The sequence below is a fragment of the Filicampus tigris genome, chromosome 10 (assembly GCF_054856515.1).
Source record: "Filicampus tigris isolate MCC_2025a chromosome 10, RoL_Ftig_1.0, whole genome shotgun sequence".
Classification (NCBI taxonomy): domain Eukaryota; kingdom Metazoa; phylum Chordata; class Actinopteri; order Syngnathiformes; family Syngnathidae; genus Filicampus; species Filicampus tigris.
The window spans coordinates 8,123,835-8,144,327 of NC_141226.1; the positions used below are offsets into that span (position 1 = coordinate 8,123,835).

The 20,493-nt window shown below is 38.9% G+C and overlaps 1 protein-coding gene across 2 annotated transcripts; it reads left to right on the forward strand.

Moving 5' to 3' along the window:
* Positions 1–3,889: 3,889 nt before the first annotated feature.
* gorasp2 (golgi reassembly stacking protein 2) lies at positions 3,890–17,401 on the forward strand. 2 transcript variants are annotated; one of them, XM_086042948.1, is made up of 11 exons: positions 3,890–3,968; positions 4,034–4,114; positions 4,743–4,823; positions 9,098–9,301; positions 9,372–9,458; positions 9,558–9,688; positions 11,733–11,865; positions 11,966–12,089; positions 12,847–12,951; positions 13,420–13,545; positions 16,063–17,401. In XM_086042948.1, exons 2-11 carry the CDS (start codon positions 4,052–4,054, stop codon positions 16,287–16,289), a joined length of 1,281 nt encoding a protein of 426 aa, XP_085899074.1. In that variant the 5' UTR covers positions 3,890–3,968; positions 4,034–4,051; the 3' UTR covers positions 16,290–17,401. The 2 variants fall into 2 exon arrangements, with proteins under 2 accessions (XP_085899074.1, XP_085899073.1); XM_086042947.1 differs by having other exon boundaries at positions 3,899–4,114.
* Positions 17,402–20,493: the final 3,092 nt, after the last annotated feature.

Here is a 20,493-nt window from a genome sequence, read left to right on the forward strand (position 1 = left end):
GACCTATAAAAGCTTTCGCAATACAGATTTTATTATGCATTGTAATTTATAGCTACTGTACATGATGTTTCAGAAAAAAAATCCACCTGTTGCTGAACCTAACTCGTAAATTCATAAATATTACTAAGTATGTTGCTATTGTTATTATTATTACTATTATTATTGTTATTATTATTATTATTATTATTATTATTATAAAAATGTGATGTGATAGAGAAAAAACGAGGACAGATTCTGAATCAGCCCCCCCAAAATATTATCTAGAATAGTTGACTTGCATCTCTGATTGAAAAAAAATTGCAAATATTTGTTGACAAGTGTGACCAGTGGATTTCAGTGACCAGTGACCTTTCACTGTACTATAAATTATATTTCTTTATCACATTTTCTTGATTTACCAAAAATCTTCCTTTCTCTTGCATCACATAATAATAATAATAATAATAATAATAATAATAATAATAATAATAATAACAATAATAACAATAATGGTGATGATTTGGTGAATAAATGGTGCTTGAAGGTTTTTTTTATTGTTTGTTAGTTTTGGTTTTTATGTCCAGAAGCATTACGGATTTTAGTAGGGAGAGATGGGAGAACTTAATAGGATTAAGCATCCCTGCGTCAAAGAGAAAAAGAGAAAGGTTGCAGAGTTTCATAACATTCCGAACGACCTCATTAAATATACTGTTGAACAGGAAAGGTCATTGTGGCGCTGAAGAAGGGAATGCTTGCGCTCTCTAGTGGTGGAGATTGTCTTGCTATTCCACCTTTTGGGCAAGTCGCACCGTTTAAAAACTGTTGTTGAACTACAAGGTTTTATGTCGCTTTGAAAAAGTCCATAGAAATCATCATCGCCACACAATAATATTACAGTGCTACAGCATGCACTTGTCATGTCTGTCGTATTTACCTCAATCTTATTACTTGAGAAACCTACAGTATGTATTTTTCAAAGTTTTTTTTCCAAACAACAACAAACAAGTGTGTCACTTGTCATAAGCATGTAAGAGGATGATATCGTACAGTGCATTCAGAAAGGATTCACAGTGCTTCACTTTTCTATATTTTATTGTTATAAACGTAAACTTATTTATTTATTTCAAACCTTTCATTTTGCAAAATTATACACGCAAGATCCACCTTGAATTGGTTGCCAACCAATTGCAGGGCACACAGAGACAAACGGACATTTGCACTCACAATCACACTTTAGGGCAATTTAGAGTGTCCAATCAATTTACCATGAATTTTTTGGAATGTGGGAGGAAACCGGAGTACCCGGAGAATACCCACGCAGGCACGGGAGAACATGCAAACGCCAAACAGGGAGGCCGGAGCCAGGATCGAACCCACGACCTCTGAACTGTGAGGCGGACGTGCTAAACCAGTTGCTCACCGTGCCGCCTTGCATAAAACATATTCTTGAAAAAAAATGGGTTGATTTCCTCTTTAAGATTGGATTTGCCCTGATAATAGGGTCAAAAATGTATCAAAGCCGACAATCTTGAATATTAAATGTGTTCAATATTTACACCCAAAAATCTTCATGTGTGTAGGATCTGATCTGATTTGTGCATATGAAACGAGAAGTGGCCGCATCGCCAAACATAAATACATCCTGCCCTCATGCCAAACGGAGTCGCTGAACATTCAAATAAAAAGCAAATGATAATAAGCCGGCTGGGTTAATACTAATCTGTGCTAACACTGCAGCTCTGTTTACCATTTTGCATTATAAGAATAAGAAGGCCTTTATTGATCCCACAGTGGGGAAATGTTTGGTGTTACAGCAGCAAAGATATAGGTCACACAGAGACAGCGGCATAATGTAGCCATTAATGTATAACATTAACGGCAAACATTCTGAATCAATCCTATCTAATGTTAGGTTTAAGGTCTAAATCACGATACTTACCCTAATTATCTGACTCCAAATTATTTACCATATATTTATTATTTGAACCGACATTAACCTTAGCTTCACCTTACCTAACAATTATGCGTGCTCGTTCCGTAAGAGAGAAGACCAGAAAGCCAATCAGCCGAATCACCGAGATTTTATTCCTAACAGCAAAAGCTCATACAGTATCGGGGGCTCGGTTCCCTCTCAATACAGATCTGTGCGCTCCTGTGGCCATCAGAGAGCGACATCACACCTGAGTTCAGTTCTAGAAAACAATATGTAAATTAAACACACCAAAAACACTAGCCACTATCCTTTCATTAGTTACATGGAATCTGCAATATATTTCTTCAGATGCTGATTGGTTCTCTTTTCCCCGCCGTCTCACATGACGCCTTTTCTTGTGCACATGACTCGCTGGGTTGTAGCTCCTGAAAACACCAAGTTATCTGCATTCCAAGAGGCCGGGGCCTTCAGAGAAACTGTGGGCCCCGCCTTTGTCTCCCTGTTTTTCACTGGCGGCACCTGGTACCATCAAACCGCCCACACATTGTGTTCCTCTGATACATCCGCTCCGCTGATACTGCAACCTTGAATCAGCTCTACTTCTACTCATTTGTAATACAACTTTGAATCATTAATAAATGGTTAACATACATTTATATATCTTCACAAACTAATTTTAAAACCCTTCACTAGCCATACATGTATATGTCTTCACAAACTAATAATAAAACCCTTCAGTAAATATACGCAGTAACTATGTGTATATACACATGTATACATACATACATCTACATATAAAGTATGAAGAAACACTCATTTTAGCCTGTACATTGTACAGAGGAAAAATACTCTAAGTGACAGTGCTGCTGTGCTGCAGTGAAATATAAGGAACAGCATTGGACAAAAATAAAACTAGACTAACAGTAGTGGGGAATGTTGAGTATTGCACGATATAAGATCAGGTGCAGGACTGCACAATTGCACTAATGTCTGCCAGTTTGCAGAGACTACACAATGTTCTTGTTAAAGAGTCTGACAGCAGCATGCAAGAAGGAGCATCGGAATCTCTCCTTTACACAGCAAGTATGTAAGAGTCCGTCACTGAAGGGGCTGCGGAGTGCTGTTAGGACAACGAGGGAATGTCCAGGGTTCGAACCCACTATCTCCTAGCTGGGAAACAACCACTTTACCGCTGAGCCACGCAGCTTCCTGTTCACAGTATCAACTGTTCACATCACAGTTTGCGCTCAAATGTCATCTTTTGTCCAAATTTTTACTTCACAAAAGCAAATGACTGTGGTACATCATTTACCCAAAACTCTTATTCAAAGATCTTAGATCCATGAGTGATGGTTGATGTGCGCAGTTACTAGACAATGTGTTTGTGAAATTATTTTTCTGTCTTTAAATGTGAAATTCGATGTTCACAATACTAAAAACCTGACCAACAGAATTCAAAAATCTTATATTCTTATTAATATGAATGTCATTATTATTATTTTAAAAACCAAACAAGAAAGACAAGGATAAAATAATTTGTTAATTTATGCTGCATTCCAGGAAGGTAGGAATCGAAATGATCCCACTCGTATTGTCCCACTTCCGACCTCAAAGCGTTCGAGGCGAATACAAAGATGGCTGGTTCCGATAAATTGTTTGTAGTTCTGCAGCATCACAACACATTTTGACCTGTAGCAAACCCTCTTCATCATTACTTTTATGTATTTCAATAAAGGAATATCTTATCTTCAAAGCATTTCTTTCATTTCACCAAATAACGTCATGCAGGGAGATAACGGCATATCTTCACGCAGTTTGTGCAAATCACATTGTGCTATATTAAGTTAGTCACATAACTAAAATAATGTAATACTAAATAAAGATGGAAATATATGTTTTATTAATACAACTTCTGGTTGCTACGTTGTACATGCTTGTTGTTATGATATTCGGATGCTAATATTTGCAACCACACACAGGACAGCGGCGTCTACACTTCCTGCCACGTAACGGCGCATGCGTAGCGGATGACTACCCATTTGACGACGTGTACCCGGTGAGTACAAGTAGTCGGGTACTTCATCGTTCCTCGGAATCAGCTTGCCATAAAACCTGTATAAGCCTTAAGACAGCGCTATCATGGGAGGATCGCAGAGTCTGGAGATACCAGGAGGTGGCTCAGAGGGCTACCACGTCCTCCGGGTGAGTTCTTCAATACTGTGATATCCTGCTCCTAGCATGTAGCTTAGCATTGCTCATTTGCCAGCACTGTGTTGACTAGGAAGCTGGATGACACGTCGGGCCTATGTGGCGGAGAAACAAAAATCTCACATGGGACTTTGTCGTCGTTTTTGTGCCATATTTGCTGCTTGAGGCTACAATTGGTAACCTGCAAAATGTACTTGCCTCAAGCATTGCAGTTGCGAAAAGCTACATGCTACGCGGCTTCAGTAAATAACACCTGCCAGGCTGGTTTACACACTCATCAGATGGTGTGTGTCTCATTTCTCAATATAATGCAGGTAATTTAAATTTTGCATGTAAATATGTATATTTGTAGTCAATTGTGCGATTCTCCATACTCAGGGTTGTTGCAATTTTAGCGTATTGAGCTAAATGCTATTTTTAGCAGTTATATGCCATTGACATTTGCTTGTATTGACAGAAAAAAAGTCAATTCATATCTTTACATCCTATTTGGTACCATAGATGTTCGCTTGAAGACCAATATACCGTGTTTCCTACTACTTGAAGACTTTGACATTCACAAACAATCCACAATAGCTGAATAACAGTTTAGGCCTGGGCATCCTTACTCTTTGTCTTACAGGTTCAAGAGAACTCCCCGGGTCACCGAGCAGGACTGGAACCTTTTTTTGACTTCATTGTGTCCATCAATAACACCCGACTGGTAAGTCAACAATTGAATGTGTAAGAGAAGTAAGCAAGCTGCTAAATATACCTACAGTGAATGCCCGTGAATTACAGAGGACCCATTTCATACCCACTCACAATAGGTTAAAAAAGTGATATTTTAGAGACAATATAAGTAGCCTTTTTTTTTTTAAGAGTTTACCCAATGCACACACTTTAAACACATTTTATAGAGTATTGCTAAGTGCCTCACTCTATCTCTTATACGGTTACACAGAGGCAAAATATCGGCCAGTTGAAGTTAACTGTTAAACTGACACAGAAAACAAAAGGGAATTAAACACTGTATTCAAACACCAATGTTCAACCAGACATAACTTTGTCGAGCAAAAGTCCATAAGGCTTATTGCTAAATTGTATTGTAAAACACAATTGATGGGTTTATGGAAATTACCAACAATCTTACAATGACTATTACTGGACCGCAGTTGGGGACTTTCTCTGCCTCCTCTTCTTGTTTTAAGTAAATATTGCTTCTAGATCCTTTTTTTTGCACATAATGTGTTTTTTTTTTTTTTGCGGTATAAAACTGCATATTTAGCATTTGACATTTTCTGGACTTTATATCTTGTTTAAGCCATTCCTTATTGATTTAGCCTGACGTGTGAAAAAAAAAAATGTCACCGCGCAGAAGATCGATGATGATTGATCGATTTAAGTGGATAAAACTCAGGATATTGAATATGAAATATATTTAAAAAGCAATATTACGTTCATTTTATTGTATTTATTACATTTGTACTGGCCCAGTACTGGTTTCAGTGAATTTTGAGAGGGCTGAAACAGTCACATAGTGGCCCCAGGCCACTGGGCCACTCTTAGTGTAGAACCATGAATGGGGTGTCACCATCACTTGAATAGCCCATAAGCCTATTCTAAAGACAGCTCTATAGTGCTGGGACTTCATTTTCAAAGAAAGTTGTAGAAGTGATCATTTGAAAATGTAAACACTGGCAGAGAGTTATAGAAATAGTGCAGCCCTGTGGCCACATCCACCCCTCTCACAAATTCTGACCTGCTTTCTCAGTGACCATGAAGTGGGTGTACAAAACGAATGTTATTATTTTGTAAGTGTAAAAATTTAATTTTAATGACTGCTTATAAATTGGTGAAAATGTTTTTAATAACTACGTACCATATTCATACACATGGTAAATGATTAAAACATGATTTTTCTAAATTCATTAAAAATAATATAAACAAAATGGAGGTTAGCAACTTAGCATGTTGGCTTGGCCCTCTGTAAGCGTTGCAGTTTCTCATGTGCTCCATTTGCAAAATTAGTTGCCCACCCGTTAACATGAACAGTGTCTTCACATAAATGGATATCGTTAATTATTAGTGGGGAGAGGGGTAACGGTACGCTAAATCACATTTCGGTTCGGTTTCTTGGAAACTTCGATTTTGGTATATTTTCGTGTATGTGTATTTTGAAAAGATGACAGGTAAATGGTGCATTTTTTAGGAAAAACAAAGCAAACCATTCAGGTGATATTCTATGAAATTACACTAGAATAAAAAATACACTAACAGTAAAGATCTCTTAATTTTGTAAACTATTAAGACACTGAAATCTTTGAACACTCAGCAGCAACAGCCTATAATACATCTAAGAATTCAAGTTAAAGACAAGTTGTCATTACAGTACATGTACCGGTATACACTTTTTGTGATGAAAAAAAAAAAAAAACACACGATAACAGTTATAACATATAACAATTATTGCTAAATATATTAAAACTCTTTTTAAACTTTAAAAAGTCTTTATGAGATTATATACACTTTTTAGGCATTGAAATCTTTTAATGTTCAACAGAATATGACAAGGGGATCTGGCCGGAGGGGGGGTAATCTCAGACAGGGGTATTGTCAGACCGGAAAGGGTATTCTCAGAAAGGAAGTGGTGGTGGTCGTAAAGATTTGCAAATAATAGCGTTTACATTTTTAACATGAAGTGATGCTAGTAAAGATTTGAAAAATTATGAAAATAAAAAAGATTCCATTTTCACAACAACTTATAAAACGTGCATTAATGCCACTTACTATTGGCACAGTTAATAGTCAATGGAGTGCTATACAACGCAAACTCGAATAGTGTGTAAGTCCATTTCAAGATAAAGCGCTGCAGAATGACTCCTTTGGAGAAGTAGATCCTCCTCAGAATCCGGCCCATTTGGTCAATCTCCAGTGCAGCACCACATCATCTGTTAGATCTCCATCTTAATCACATGTTGGTACAGCCGATAGAAGTTGTTGTTGCTCCTCTTGCTTCAACATTTTTTTTTCCATTAGTCAAATACAATTTTTTTTAAGTCAATAGCATCAAAGTTTTTTGATGTTTATTTTTTTAATCATAAGGAAGGATTTCTCAGTGAAAAGAAACATTGTAATAAAAGTGGGCTTCAAAAATAAATGAGACCATTGATGAAATCAACCTCAGAAGTGTTGTCCAGCTGGTGCTTCCCAAGTCAGAACACAGGAAGGATTTCACCTCACAGAAATGCCTTTGAAGCATCCGTCCAGCGTGCAAATAATTTCCCATAGCTGAAATAACACATAACATAACACACCATTTTTCATTCAAACAAATTACACAGTTGCACCATACCAACCTGCCAAGGATGAAGTTTTCCATTAGTAGTACACACCACAATTTCTTCAATGCAGGCATGTCAGTCTAAAAAAAAAAATAATCATGATACCAGCATTTATTTTTATTAGCCATGTAGAAACACACAAGGAATGTGTGTTAGTTTTGAGCTACACAAATATTAAAGTTACAAGCAACTATAACTAAAAGAACATTTGGGACATGACAGGTGCTGCAGTACTGAATAATTACTGCTGCGCAAGTGATAAAGAAAAGTACAGCATCAAAAAGTACAGTCAATGTCAACAAAGTCTTCTAGAGCTTACTTAAAATAAATTTTAAAAAAAAACAAAAAAAAAGATGGTTAACTTACAATGGTGAAGTCATAGGCAGCATCCAGGACTTGGTAAACATAGGAAGGGGTCACATGGTATTGGCACAACATAAAGGTCTGCAACATATATGGTCTTTCCCTGTGTAACATATTGTAGACAAGATATCATACACTCAATTACATAACGTATAAGACAAAGCACATTTAGAGAACACATTTTCTATTATTTTTTTCGCCTGTGAATGGGCGATTTGCTGAATGAGGTCAAAGCAAGCATTTCCTATCAGCAATTGAAAAAATGGTTGAAATTGTTTGGCTTTTCTTTATATGTCAATTTGAACATAATCCAAAAACATCCATCTGTAGGTGACCTCCCGTTTGATTTCATTGTCCATCCAAAGGTTGGCACGCATCAGGGCAGCTGTCTGCATTTTCACTATCAATTCTTTTCCTGGCTTTTTAATGTCCAAGACATAGTCAAGTTGATTAAAACACACATACACACACACAAAAAAAATTTTTTAGACAAAAATACAATGTACAATCTTACCAGGTACCTTATGGATGGCTTCAATATACTATTCAATAATTCATAACACCTGCTGTTGGGCAGAATGTAATTCTAGTGTCCATGAAGTGTCCACAGATGCATTTTAGCAAGAAATTGGCAAACTGGCATTACCTTGAAACATAATTGTATTTTTTTGTGTGCTGGAGAACTTTACAGAGACGAGTAGGTTTAAATTGGGGGCAAAGCGGGCACTGTATTTGCAGCATTGAGTGCAGCGCTGCATTGCAAACTTCACTTTCCCTGAATGATCGAGTGATGCATCTGCAAAGAGTGAATGTAAAAATACAGTGAAAATATAAATATAATAAAAATAAGCACAATTTCTGTAGGATAGTTTACACCTGCATTTTTTTATGCGTGCACAACTCAATAGCGTCCGTGTGAAAACTCACCTACTCGCGCGTAAGCTAGCGCTAATAATAAAAACTGATCAGAAACGGTACGCAAGTGGACCAAACCGAACATGCCGTACCGAAACATATTAATACACCCACGTATACCGTTACACCCCTATTAATTATTAATCATGGCAATAATAACATTGTAGAAGGTAATTTTTGTGTGTCAATTTGGTAGCCCTTCACATTAATCAGTACACAAGAGGTTGGTAACCTTTGTAGTGCACTAAAGGTGCACAACTAAAAATTCAGACTTGTCTGAGTAGAATAAAGACTTATAACAAACGGTTGTTTGAAAGTCTGTGATCTAGTAGGGGAGCCGTGTGTTTGCTTCTTCCGTTCCACTACCAATCCACAGAACAAGGACAATGACACCTTGAAGGACCTTCTGAAAGCCAGTGTGGAGAAACCAGTCAAGATGTTGGTCTACTCCTCAAAGACCCTGGAGCTACGGGAGTCCACAGTCACACCCAGCAACCTGTGGGGGGGCCAGGGCTTGCTCGGGGTTTCCATCCGCTTCTGCAGCTTTGAAGGCGCCAATGAGAATGTTTGGCACGTTCTGGTACGTAAACTTCACTGTCGCGGCTCTCTTGTTAATGTCTCCCAACACTCACTTGATGCACGCTTAATAGGAAGTGGAGCCAAATTCACCCGCAGCCCTCGCCGGTTTGAGACCACACACTGACTACATCATTGGCGCTGACACTGTTATGAACGAGGTGGGCTATCACGACGTTATGTTCATGCGTGTCGCTCTTTCATGTCGTATTGCTATTGTTGACCTGGTCATGATGATTGCGTCTTTTTTTACTGTGCAGTCCGAGGACCTGTTCTCCTTGATCGAGAGCCATGAGGGGAAAGGCCTGAAGCTGTACGTGTACAACACAGACACGGACAACTGCAGAGAGGTGGTCATCACACCCAACGGTGCCTGGGGAGGAGAGGGAAGGTAGTACGCTCAAATTTTTGCTAGTATGAGAGATAATTCATGTTTTCTTCCAAAAGAATATCATGTTTGCAAGTGATATGTGAATAAGCAACACAAACGAACAACACAAAAAGAATGATGAAAAAATGGCATTTGTGGATAACTAATGTTTTATTGAGCAGGCCACTCAATCACATTATCCTTGCTCGAGTGGTGAAAAGACAAAGACTTTCAAGCAAGGTTCTAATCTGTTTCCATGATTCCAGCTGTAGTTACATTGCCGCAAAGAGTTTCAGGCAAGGTGGGAGCATATCAATAACGCAGACTTTGATCCCATTTGCTGTCAATGCTATCCGCAAATGCTACTATTGCGGTATTGATTTAATTTGCGATGATTTTTTTCAGGGTCTTCTCCCCATGTATTTTTTAACAAACAAAACCAATACATTAATCCATTACAGTAAACAAAATTTGATTTGTTATACATAAATGTTTTGGTGTTATATTATAGGTTAGGCTTATGCTAAAATAAAGGCCTAAATAAACCATGAATTAATTTGAAAGACATTTTTTTCATCTAGTGCAATCATAGTTGTTAACTTACTCAAGACTTTGCCTTGCCGTCTTTTAAGCGTTCACTATGACAACTTCACAAAATTAATCCATTACAGTAAACAAAATTTGATTTGTTATACATAAATGTTTTGGTGTTATATTATAGGTTAGGCTTATGCTAAAATAAAGGCCTAAATAAACCATGAATTAATTTGAAAGACATTTTTTTTCATCTAGTGCAATCATAGTTGTTAACTTACTCAAGACTTTGCCTTGCCGTCTTTTAAGCGTTCACTATGACAACTTCACAAAATTCTACCAAACGTGCGGCATAAAAATTAGTCATAAATCTGGTTTCCACAATAATGCAAGCAAAACTGGGCTTTAACTGCACTTGTTAAGCACCAAATTTATCTAGACACTAAATAAATAAATACACGTCAAAAAATAAATACATAAAGCCGACCAACTGAAATGAAGCAGTTTCTTGTTTTTCTAAATTGCACATTTGCAATTTGAAAATAGCCTTCTACTACTTTGCACTGTCGAATTGAATTGTCCAGCCCTACATACTAACATCAAAATACACATTTCAGTTGTAAATGTTTTAATCTGTTATTTTTTTGGTGATGTTGTTTGTTACTAAAATCCCAATTTTCGCCACCACAATCCTGTCACCATATATCCGCGCAATGTTTTTTTACTTGGAGTAAGTCTTTTGTAGCACTGGCGGTTGGAGCATTACAACACTGTAAGGATCAAGTTTAGAAGAAACATCTTGAACTAGGCTAGTAACAAACAAACCAAGGAGGTAATTAGTCTATTTCTATCTTGTGTTGTTAACGTGAGTTTTCCAAGCAGTAACACAAAGCATTCCATTTCATTTATAGTTTTGTGCTTTGGGGATTTGGAGTTAAAGACAAAGCAAGTTGATACTTAAGGAAACCCTTCAAAGTCATTTAATTAAAGCAGTAGCAGCAATAAAGCACAATTGTTCTTTTTGCTTAAGGGCCTTACTTACCGTTGCAGAGTATAACTTGAGTACAGAACACGGTGATTAAAAACATGTGACCAAAGTCAAATGAAGCCAGCAAATGTATGTATTAGAAGCCAACAAAGCCTTCTTTGTTAGATGTAGTAATAATAAGTACAACAACAACAATAATAATAATAATAACAATAATTATAAAATGTGTTGACATGAAATTCTGACATCCTTTTTATATATTGGTGAACAGGCTGCTTCAGTCTTATTCTAAAACTTTCTTACTCCAGGGACCTTTTCATGGTAGTCCATATTTATTTATTTTTTGTGGACTGGCAAACATTTTTTATTTTTTTTAAATTGTACTTATTAATTTATTTATTATCATTAGCCATTGAGGGCAGTAAGCATCAGTGACTATATGCCATGTTGCAGCAATTGTGACTTTAAACCAGGCAAAATCTCAGATCAGTATGACTTAAAATGTCATCCTTGTTGTTTGGATCATTTTGCTCCCCGCCACAGCCTTGGATGCGGGATTGGCTACGGCTACCTCCACAGGATTCCCACGCGACCTTTTGAGGAGGGGAAGAAGATCAGCTTCCCAGGGAATGCTTCTGGCGAGCCTGTCAGTCCGTTGAAGGATGGATTCACTGAGGTCTTACTGCACCCACTCTCATGATGTTAACATTTAACTCCTACAAACAGGAGGGACTGTGTCTTTTAGTAGCTCTAAAAATCAATAAATAATTGCTCAGGTCCAGTTGTCGGCCGTGACCCCGCCTTCTACTGCCCCCATACTCCCTTCTGGCCTTGAAGACTCGCTGTCAAGCCTGTCAATCAATACAGCCCCGCCCACCATGCCTAGCGAACTGCAGACGGGTAAGTTTGGCAATTTTATGTCATCATGCCAACTTTGTAAACTCTCTTTTAAATGCTTGAAACTGCAATCAAATTTAGATTGAGTTCTTTAAACTGGATTTTCCACCAATCTGGTCGAGTAGATCAAATGTCATTTGCGCAATCTGTCAGTGACGTCACTGATCGGACCTGTGAAAAAAGACATTGCAGCAAACACAACCTCATTCACTCTGGGGTCGTTCTGTGCTGCCATAATGTATATGTGAGCCCAAAAGAGAATCTTTGTTTCGCCTTGTCGGGTTTCTGTCGACTGAAAATGACATCACAACTGCTCAGGGCTCAGTTAATGACCAATCAGGGCTCACCTGTTTTTTTTTTAAGCTGAGCCATGATTGGTCGTTATTAGAGCCCATGAGCAACTGTGATGTCATTTTCAGTGGCCTCCCCCAGAGATGGGTAAAAACAGGTGGATTAATTCTTATTCCACAAACACAATATTTATCAGAATGCCCCGTTTCAACTAAAGTAGTTGACCTGCATCGAACATTTTCTTGAAACAAATGTTTGGGTTTACTTCCCGTTTAAACTGGAATTCTAACAATGTTGTGTACTGTATATAGCCTACTCTAAGGCATAAAAAACAAACAAAAAAAACAATGAATCTGATCTTGTTTGAATCTGGAAATGGAAGAGGGTCACCAACCCCGTAATTAGATCACTGATAGAATTTGTGTTCACCTGTGTAATAGTCATTTGTGTCTCTTCCCTCCCTCACCAGGTTTGCCCACAGTCCCTCTGCTGCCCTCGTCCAATCCGTCCCTCAGCCCCCTCGCCCCCCTCAATCCTGCCACGGCCAGCTTCAACCCCGCCACCACGCTACCAGGTGGGTCCTTTTAGTTGCGCAATGGCAAGTGGCTGTTATTTGCAACGAGCACCGTATATAATCATTAGGATCACAGTACGAGTTTGTGGAAGTAGTGAGTGCACACCCAGCAGTAAACGCTATTTTGGTTATCTCGCTGATTGATATGGTGTCTGCTCATGTGGGCTTCACTCGGCAGTCTTGAGAAATTGTGTGTTGATATGCAGGGAGTGTTCTTCCAGACCTGATCAAATACCTAAAGTGCTGTGCACTCATTTTACAATTAAGTCAAGGCTATTAAAATAATATATTCACCTGACTTTACCCATAATCACCTCTTATTTTTCTCAGTGATTGCCGTTCAACCTTAGACGTTTAATCAAGTATTTTTTAGGGAACAAAAGAATCCCTTTTTCCAAATGTTGAGTGGAAGGAAAGGGGCTGACTAACAAGGACATGATATCATATGCCTGTCATGTTTTCCCTTAGGCTTGATGCCCCTCCCGGGCGGCTTACCTCCGCTGCCCAACCTTCCCAATCTCAACCTGCCGCTCCCGGACCTTGGCGCCATTTCACTAGCGGGCACCGGCACCTTAATGCCAGCCGGAACCACAGGTACATGACTCCTCCTGTTGGCATTGTGACACAACAAAGTCGATACTTGCAGTAAGGTTTCAACTTCAACTGAAAGCGTATTAAGCTACAGTGTTCCCCTGCTATATTTGCTGTTCATCGTTCGCACCCTGGCTGTATTGCTTTTTTTTTTTTTTAAACACGTTCCGATTCAAGCGTACCGCCGGCGGGACATTTGCGATATATAGAACAACTTCAAAACATGCCCAGGCATGTTGTATATGGTTAGAAAGCTGAGTTTCTGGAGATTCAAATGATGCCAAACATTATAGCAAACTTTATAAGATCCAATCATATCTGCAGGCTCGGCGAGCATTTAAGTCAAACAACCGAAAACAACAAAAAAAAATACGGAACTCACCATTTCAGCCTCATAAATGTCCAAGACAATGTCAAAATCCATCAAAAATGGTACCATTACGTCGTCAAGGGTCCAGTAAAAGTATTGCAGTTATATAGTAGTACAGTAATATAGTTAGTCCACACCAAGCCTTACATCCATAAAGTCACGTTATTAGCTGCTGCAACCGTTACGGTACATATGTCCATCAGATACGCATATTTTCCATCGTAAGTCGAGTCCGCGTGATCAGACTAACGCATGGAAGGTATCAAAATGTAGGTTTGATTCCTGGTGTTCGATTGACACCTCACTTGATCCAATAAAATGTTTCCTGTGTCAGGAGTTCAATAATAGCCAATGAACAAATTGTCCGTCCATATCGATGATTTGTCATTTGTGCCAGTGACAACCAAGCGTGCTGGTGATTGACGTATTCAACGGCCAATGAAATTCTTGCCCCAAAAATTTATTTGATTGCTTTGGAAACCTCTTTTGAACGACAACAAACACCGTGCGTAACTTGCTTAACACACACTTTCAAAGCCCCCGTCAATGACGCCAACCTGTGCGTCACCGTTATTTTTTTTTTTTAAATCTGGATGTAGGATAAGGTAGCCCCAAGTCTTACTTTTCATTAGAACTCATGATCATTTTTGTAGGTTTTAGTATTCCAGAATAGCAGCCTTTTCCCCTACGTATGTGACCATGGTTGCAATTGGGTCACTCAAATGGCACATTTTTGGTTCGCCTGGACCTCTCCTTTAGGAAAACTAATAAAATGCTAATTTTCTGTAGTATTATTGTCAAATTTGAAATAGAATTGGGGAAGCCTTTGAGCTGTGATCCTGTTGTGTTATTCAGTCCACCACCCTGCTACATTAATTTTCCAGGCAGATTTTTGAGAGAAAAAAATAGGCGGACACAAAATCTGTCTTGTTTTGTGTATTCAATCTTCCATAATTCAGTGCCAGTGGCACTTTAACAGAGTCTAACAGTCGAGGAGAAAAAGTCAAAGTCTTATCTTCAAAAAGAGATCAAAACTATGCTGATACTCCAAATGGTTTAAGTACATCTTCAAATTTACTTTGGGTGCAGCTTTTTAGACATTCAGGTAAAAATGCCAGGTGGAAATGCGATTATTTTTAAAAGTATAGTGAACCTCAACGTATTCGGTGTTCAGCTTTCCCAAATTTACATATTTATGGTGGAACTTATTCTCAGTTATTACTTGAAAGGCTAGCACTTTCAAAAAGGCTATTGTTGTTTTTGTGCTTTGGCACAATTAATGCGATCTTGTTCCCACACAACTACAGTTTGACCTTGGATTTGTGATTAATCAGTGGCAAAAAGTCAACCAAAGCAATAATTCCCATCGGGAATAATGTAAATCCAATTAATCCGTTCCAGATGCCACAACAATATTAGCGCCCCCCACAAAAAAAAATAAAAATAATGAGAATATCTATAGTTTCATATGCAGAAATTAACAATGGTTCCACACATTTAAGACAGTCATGGTCCATGACGATGTTACAGTCTCTTAACACCCTCTATTGATCAAAACTTTATACTGTACCTTAGCAGTAAATTATGACGTAAAATCAGCAGTGTAAAGCGTCATTGAAACAAGTGCTGCACACTGTAATTTGGCAATGCCTGACCGTACTCAGTGTTGTACCTGAACGAGTTCATAGTTTGGACAAAAGTTAACTGAATGTCGTGTATCGTAAGCAAACTCATCCTGGGGCCAATGAATGAATTTTGAACGGCAGCTCATTATCGTTCAAGAGTGTCAGGTTTTCTCTTGTTGGACTACGAGGCGAAAACCCCGCTGAAGACACGGTAAATGAGCCTTAATTAGGCGGAAAAGACCAATATTTGGCAACTCCAGCAACCAACAGTTGCACGGCACATACGTCATCAAAATGGAATGGTTGCTTGGAGGGAAAACAACTTGGTAAAGGACGACTTGGTAAACGATGAGTAGTAGTAAACAAGCTGGAAAATGACTGACCGTCCATGATGCAATGCGGCATCATGATAACATGTTCACAAGCCCTAAAAGGAAACACTTCGCTCTACTTAGATTGGTGAAAAAAAAATGAATACCTTGTGTAATCATGTGACTCACAATCCCCTTTTTTCCTCCATTGCAGTACCCCCCCTTAACATACCTGGCCTGGCCTCTCTGCCCCCTTTGCCCGCCATGCTGCCCTCCCAGCTGACTCCCCTCCTGCCTCAGGGCGTGCCCATTCTGCCCTCTTCCACCACCGTCGCCCCTCTGGCCTCTGTCACCGTGACGCCTGCCACGACGTCTGTCGGCGACGTCACAAATACCACGGAACTGCAGCCTCCTTCGGAGACAACACTAACGTCCTCGTAACCTAGGAATGTATCTCTCGCAACCATCGAACCAAAACACACACGCTTTATCTTTCCTCACCTGTCTGTCGTTCTCTGTTTAGTTTTCTATTTATTTGGCCAAGAGGGACAGGCTGCACCCAGTCAGATTCCAGGTGTGAGTGAGATTTATGAAGAACACGTCTTCATAAACAGATTGTTGCAGTGGTGGAGCAGGTCGCACTGCAGCTTGCCTTCAATAACACTCTACTTTGCGATGATTTACTTCTGCGTGTTCCTTTATTCACCCTTCTGCTGTGTCAATTTCTTCTGTTTGAGAATGTTCAGTGTTCCAGAATTGACTGAAATATTCATTCAATAGCTTTTTTTTTTTATATACTTTATGAGCAAACAAGCCTTTCATAATCATAAATCATGCGGTCTAACACAGAAAAGAGAACCTGCACTGTTGTACTAATCTTGGTACATTTATTGTAGAAGGTGAATATATAAAATGGTGAATAATTAAAGTCTGTCTAGCCTTGTATTCCTGGCATTTACCAGTGCATCACAAAGTAGAATATTGTGAAAAACTTTATTTCTGTAGTTAAGTTCAAAAAGTGAAACTCGTTGTGTAGTTCAGTTTCAGGAAACTGAAATGTCGAATAATCTAAATGGCATAAATTAGGTTGTTTAAAATTTACAATTTGAAAGACTCTTTCTCTACGGTATGATATTTTTTTAAATTGAACTACTGAAAGAAATTAACGTTTGTACGATATTCTAATTTGAGATGCGCCTGTAATTTTAGATCATTTAGTTGATTGAGTTAATTAAGGATTCATATTGTTACCATTACCCCGTTTTATTTTCTTTGAAACGACTACTTGTTTTTTTTTTATGTACAATATACCATAAACCTTACAAAACGGAGACAGCCTGAAAGGTCAGATCACATGCATTCCATGTACCGCCGTAGTGTGGTTCCTAGTAGCTTGCTGGGGAAGATCAGTTCAAGTTGCAACTTCCTTTGTGACCATCATTCTATTGAGTTAGAAGTTACAAGAACAGCCACAAGATGTCACTGTAAACAATGAAACAAAAAAAAAAACCTGCGGTATGCAAAGTGCAAGCAATAAAGCCACACAAATTTTACACGCGGCCTCCGCTTTCTTATGACATGAGTATTGTACAGTATAGGGAAAATGGCTTCCTTTCTTACGTCAAGTTGTCAAGGCAATGTCCAGTCGACCCTAGCGCCTTTAGTCGAGAATGTCCACGCCTGCACTCCCACTGGAACACGTCATGATGTGACCATGACACATTAATGTACACTTTGTTAGGTGTCTGTGCTGAGCGCCCATCCATTTTCTATAGTTTTAGTCGACGGGAAGCCGTTTGAGCAGACCTTGATATACAGTCCATACTTGAAGGCTATGTGTGCTCACTAATAAGGCAATTCAGTGTACTAGTATAACTACTGTGTCCCATTTTTTTTTTTTTTTTTTTTTTTTTTTTTTTTACACCACCAGTGCCGCTTTTTGGCCTACTAGTACGATGCTACGGAGCCCCTCTGGTGCCAGGGTATGAGAAAAAATATTTTTTTGCTAATCTGTACCCACAGGTTAGTTATCTGTACCCACAGTTTACCAATCCGCTTGCATTCCGTCACCCTATAATGACAATAGGGTGATTGCTTGTGGCGAGCGAAAAAGGCTGTGAATGAATTTGACGCACGAAAAATGAAAATAAACACATTGGCTAATTGTAGCCGTTCGCAGCTTCTAAAACTGCTTAAGCAACACCATAGAACTCAAGCAATACTATTTCCATTTGATATAAGGGGATGAAAGTGAAAATAAACCATGCCATGACTGCTCTAAATGTGATTCACAAAGCATTGCACTACGCTCTAGAAACAATATACTTCCTGATTGAATTTACATTGACAGATATACGGCTGTGTGTACGACGGAACGCAAGCGGTTTGCTAAACTGTGGGTACAGATTAGTAAACTGAGTACATATTGGCAAAAAAATATTTTTTCTCATACCCTGGCACCAGAGGGGCTCCGTACGATGCTAAAATGATTAAGTATGTGAAATAAATGCTCACACAGCATTCCATATAGGCCTATAGCCATTCAAGCATTTATTCAATATCCTTGCTATCCAGTTTTAAAGGGAAAATCAAACCAATGTGTGTGGTGTTCAATGCACCTCCAATAGTCTAAACGTGGCATTCTGATTAATGATGCATTTGTGGATTTATGAGTTAAAGATGAAGTCAACCCAAACATTTTTTTTTCAAGAATATATTCTATAAAGGCCCACAAGTTGAAACATGGCATTCTGATGTCATTTTCAGTCAACAGAAGTGTCAAAATGGATTGTGCTGCTTAACTCATACTTAACAAATGCAATATTAATCAGAATGCTGTGTTTACACTAGTGGGCCTTTTCTTGAAAAAAACGTGTTTGGGTTGATTTCCACTTTAAGCAGAAAAATCCACTCGTTTTTAGCCATCTCAAGGGGTGGCCATTGTGCCACTTTCTGTCGACTGCAAATAACATCACAGCTGCTCAGGTAACAACTAATCACGGTTCATCTGTTTTCTGAAGCTGAGTCATGATTGGTCGTTACCCGAGCCCTGCGCAACTGTGATGTCATTTTCAGTCGACAGCAAGTGACAAATTGTCCGCCCCCTGAGAGGTACAGAAATGGGTGAATTTTACTACTTACCTCATTCCACAGACACAATATCAATCAGAATGCCGTGTTTAGACTAGTGGGGCTGCATAGGACATATTGTAAAGAAAAAAATTGGGGTTGACTTCCCCTTTAAATCGTATGTGCTTCCTAGTAATCTCCATGGGTCAACTATTGCAGGTTTTCCTCACTAGAAATGCCATACAATAATGGGGAAAAATATTTTTGACTCAAGAGTATGCATATGCCACTCATGTGAGAGTTATTGATATTTGGCTTTCGGGTGAATGTTCCGAATGAAATATGAGTGTAGTTTTTGTCAGCCTGTCACCCACAACTCTTTGCTTTGTTCGTACATTTAGCCATGTAGCATGAACCCATAGAGCAAAGACAGCAGCAATGTAGACATTGAAGGCAATCTTTATTGCATTTGAATGGCATGGCCAAGCGTTGACCCCTTCCTGCTAATATGGTCCGACATGTTGCTTACTAACGGCTGCGCTTGGCGTCTGTCTCCACACGATAAATGTCATTAAACAAGGTATGCACGTCATGCTTCCAACTGAACAAGAGGGTTGCATGTTTCTTCCAGCTCCCAAAGGGCATACATTACAAAAGGGAGAAAAGGACACTGATTGTATGAATTCACTCTGGGGATGTTTCAGTTAAACATTAATATTTTTTTTAAGACTTTCTTTTTTGGCCTTGGTGGCTTTGAGTAGTCATGGTTAAAAACTTAAAATGTCACAACATTAAAGTTAGCACAATACGGCTTGAACAGACTAAGTTGTTAGCATTCCGCAATGACAGAGCTTGAAGTCTATTAATCGCCCATCACGTGTTTTGGCTTGAACATCACACGGGCACCACGCTAAAAGGAACAGGTGCTGGGTCTGCACATTAACTATTAGCGGTGCCACACGTGTATGGAAATACAAAATAGGCAAGCCAATCCTCAAATGAAACAAAAATCTAGTTAATTTACTGTTAATGAGACAAGGACAAGCTAGTCACTAAACAACCTTTTCAGTGTGGAAATGAACAGTTGGCCCAACTTGAATGTAACAAGGCTCCACAAAAACATCTAGCTAGCATTTTCCTCAAACCTTAATTTCACACACACAGAAACATGGCACACCCCGATTTACTCATCCAGTCACAAATCACACTCATAGACCTTCACTGCCGCACAAATAGTCGATTACAGGGAACAATCCACATGACAACTACAGTGTTGTGCATTAGGGTTATTGCATTCCATCATGTTTGTTTTTTGTTTGTTTGTTTGTTTTACATAGTGCTGTAGTAAGTAGCAACCCCGCAGTTGTGTCACGCGAGACCTCTACCATTTCCAACTATCTGTACGACTCTGAAGGTGTTGATTGGATAAGTGAGTCGGGGGTGGTTCGACGGCACCTGGCGATGGGGAGTGAGCTTGTATTAGGAGGCTGAAAGTAAACAGTTGTGCATACAGTGAGTTGACGACTGGAAAATATGAACGACGTCATTCATTAATTGACGGCTACTCGACTATCAC

Coding starts and splice junctions, on each gene's coding strand:
- gorasp2 (XM_086042948.1), top strand. CDS start 4,052: ATGGGAGGATCGCAGAGTCTGGAGATACCAGGAGGTGGCTCAGAGGGC. Junction 11,866..11,965: donor TGAAGGATGGATTCACTGAG/GTCTTACTGCAC, acceptor ATAATTGCTCAG/GTCCAGTTGTCGGCCGTGAC. Junction 12,090..12,846: donor GCCTAGCGAACTGCAGACGG/GTAAGTTTGGCA, acceptor CTCCCTCACCAG/GTTTGCCCACAGTCCCTCTG.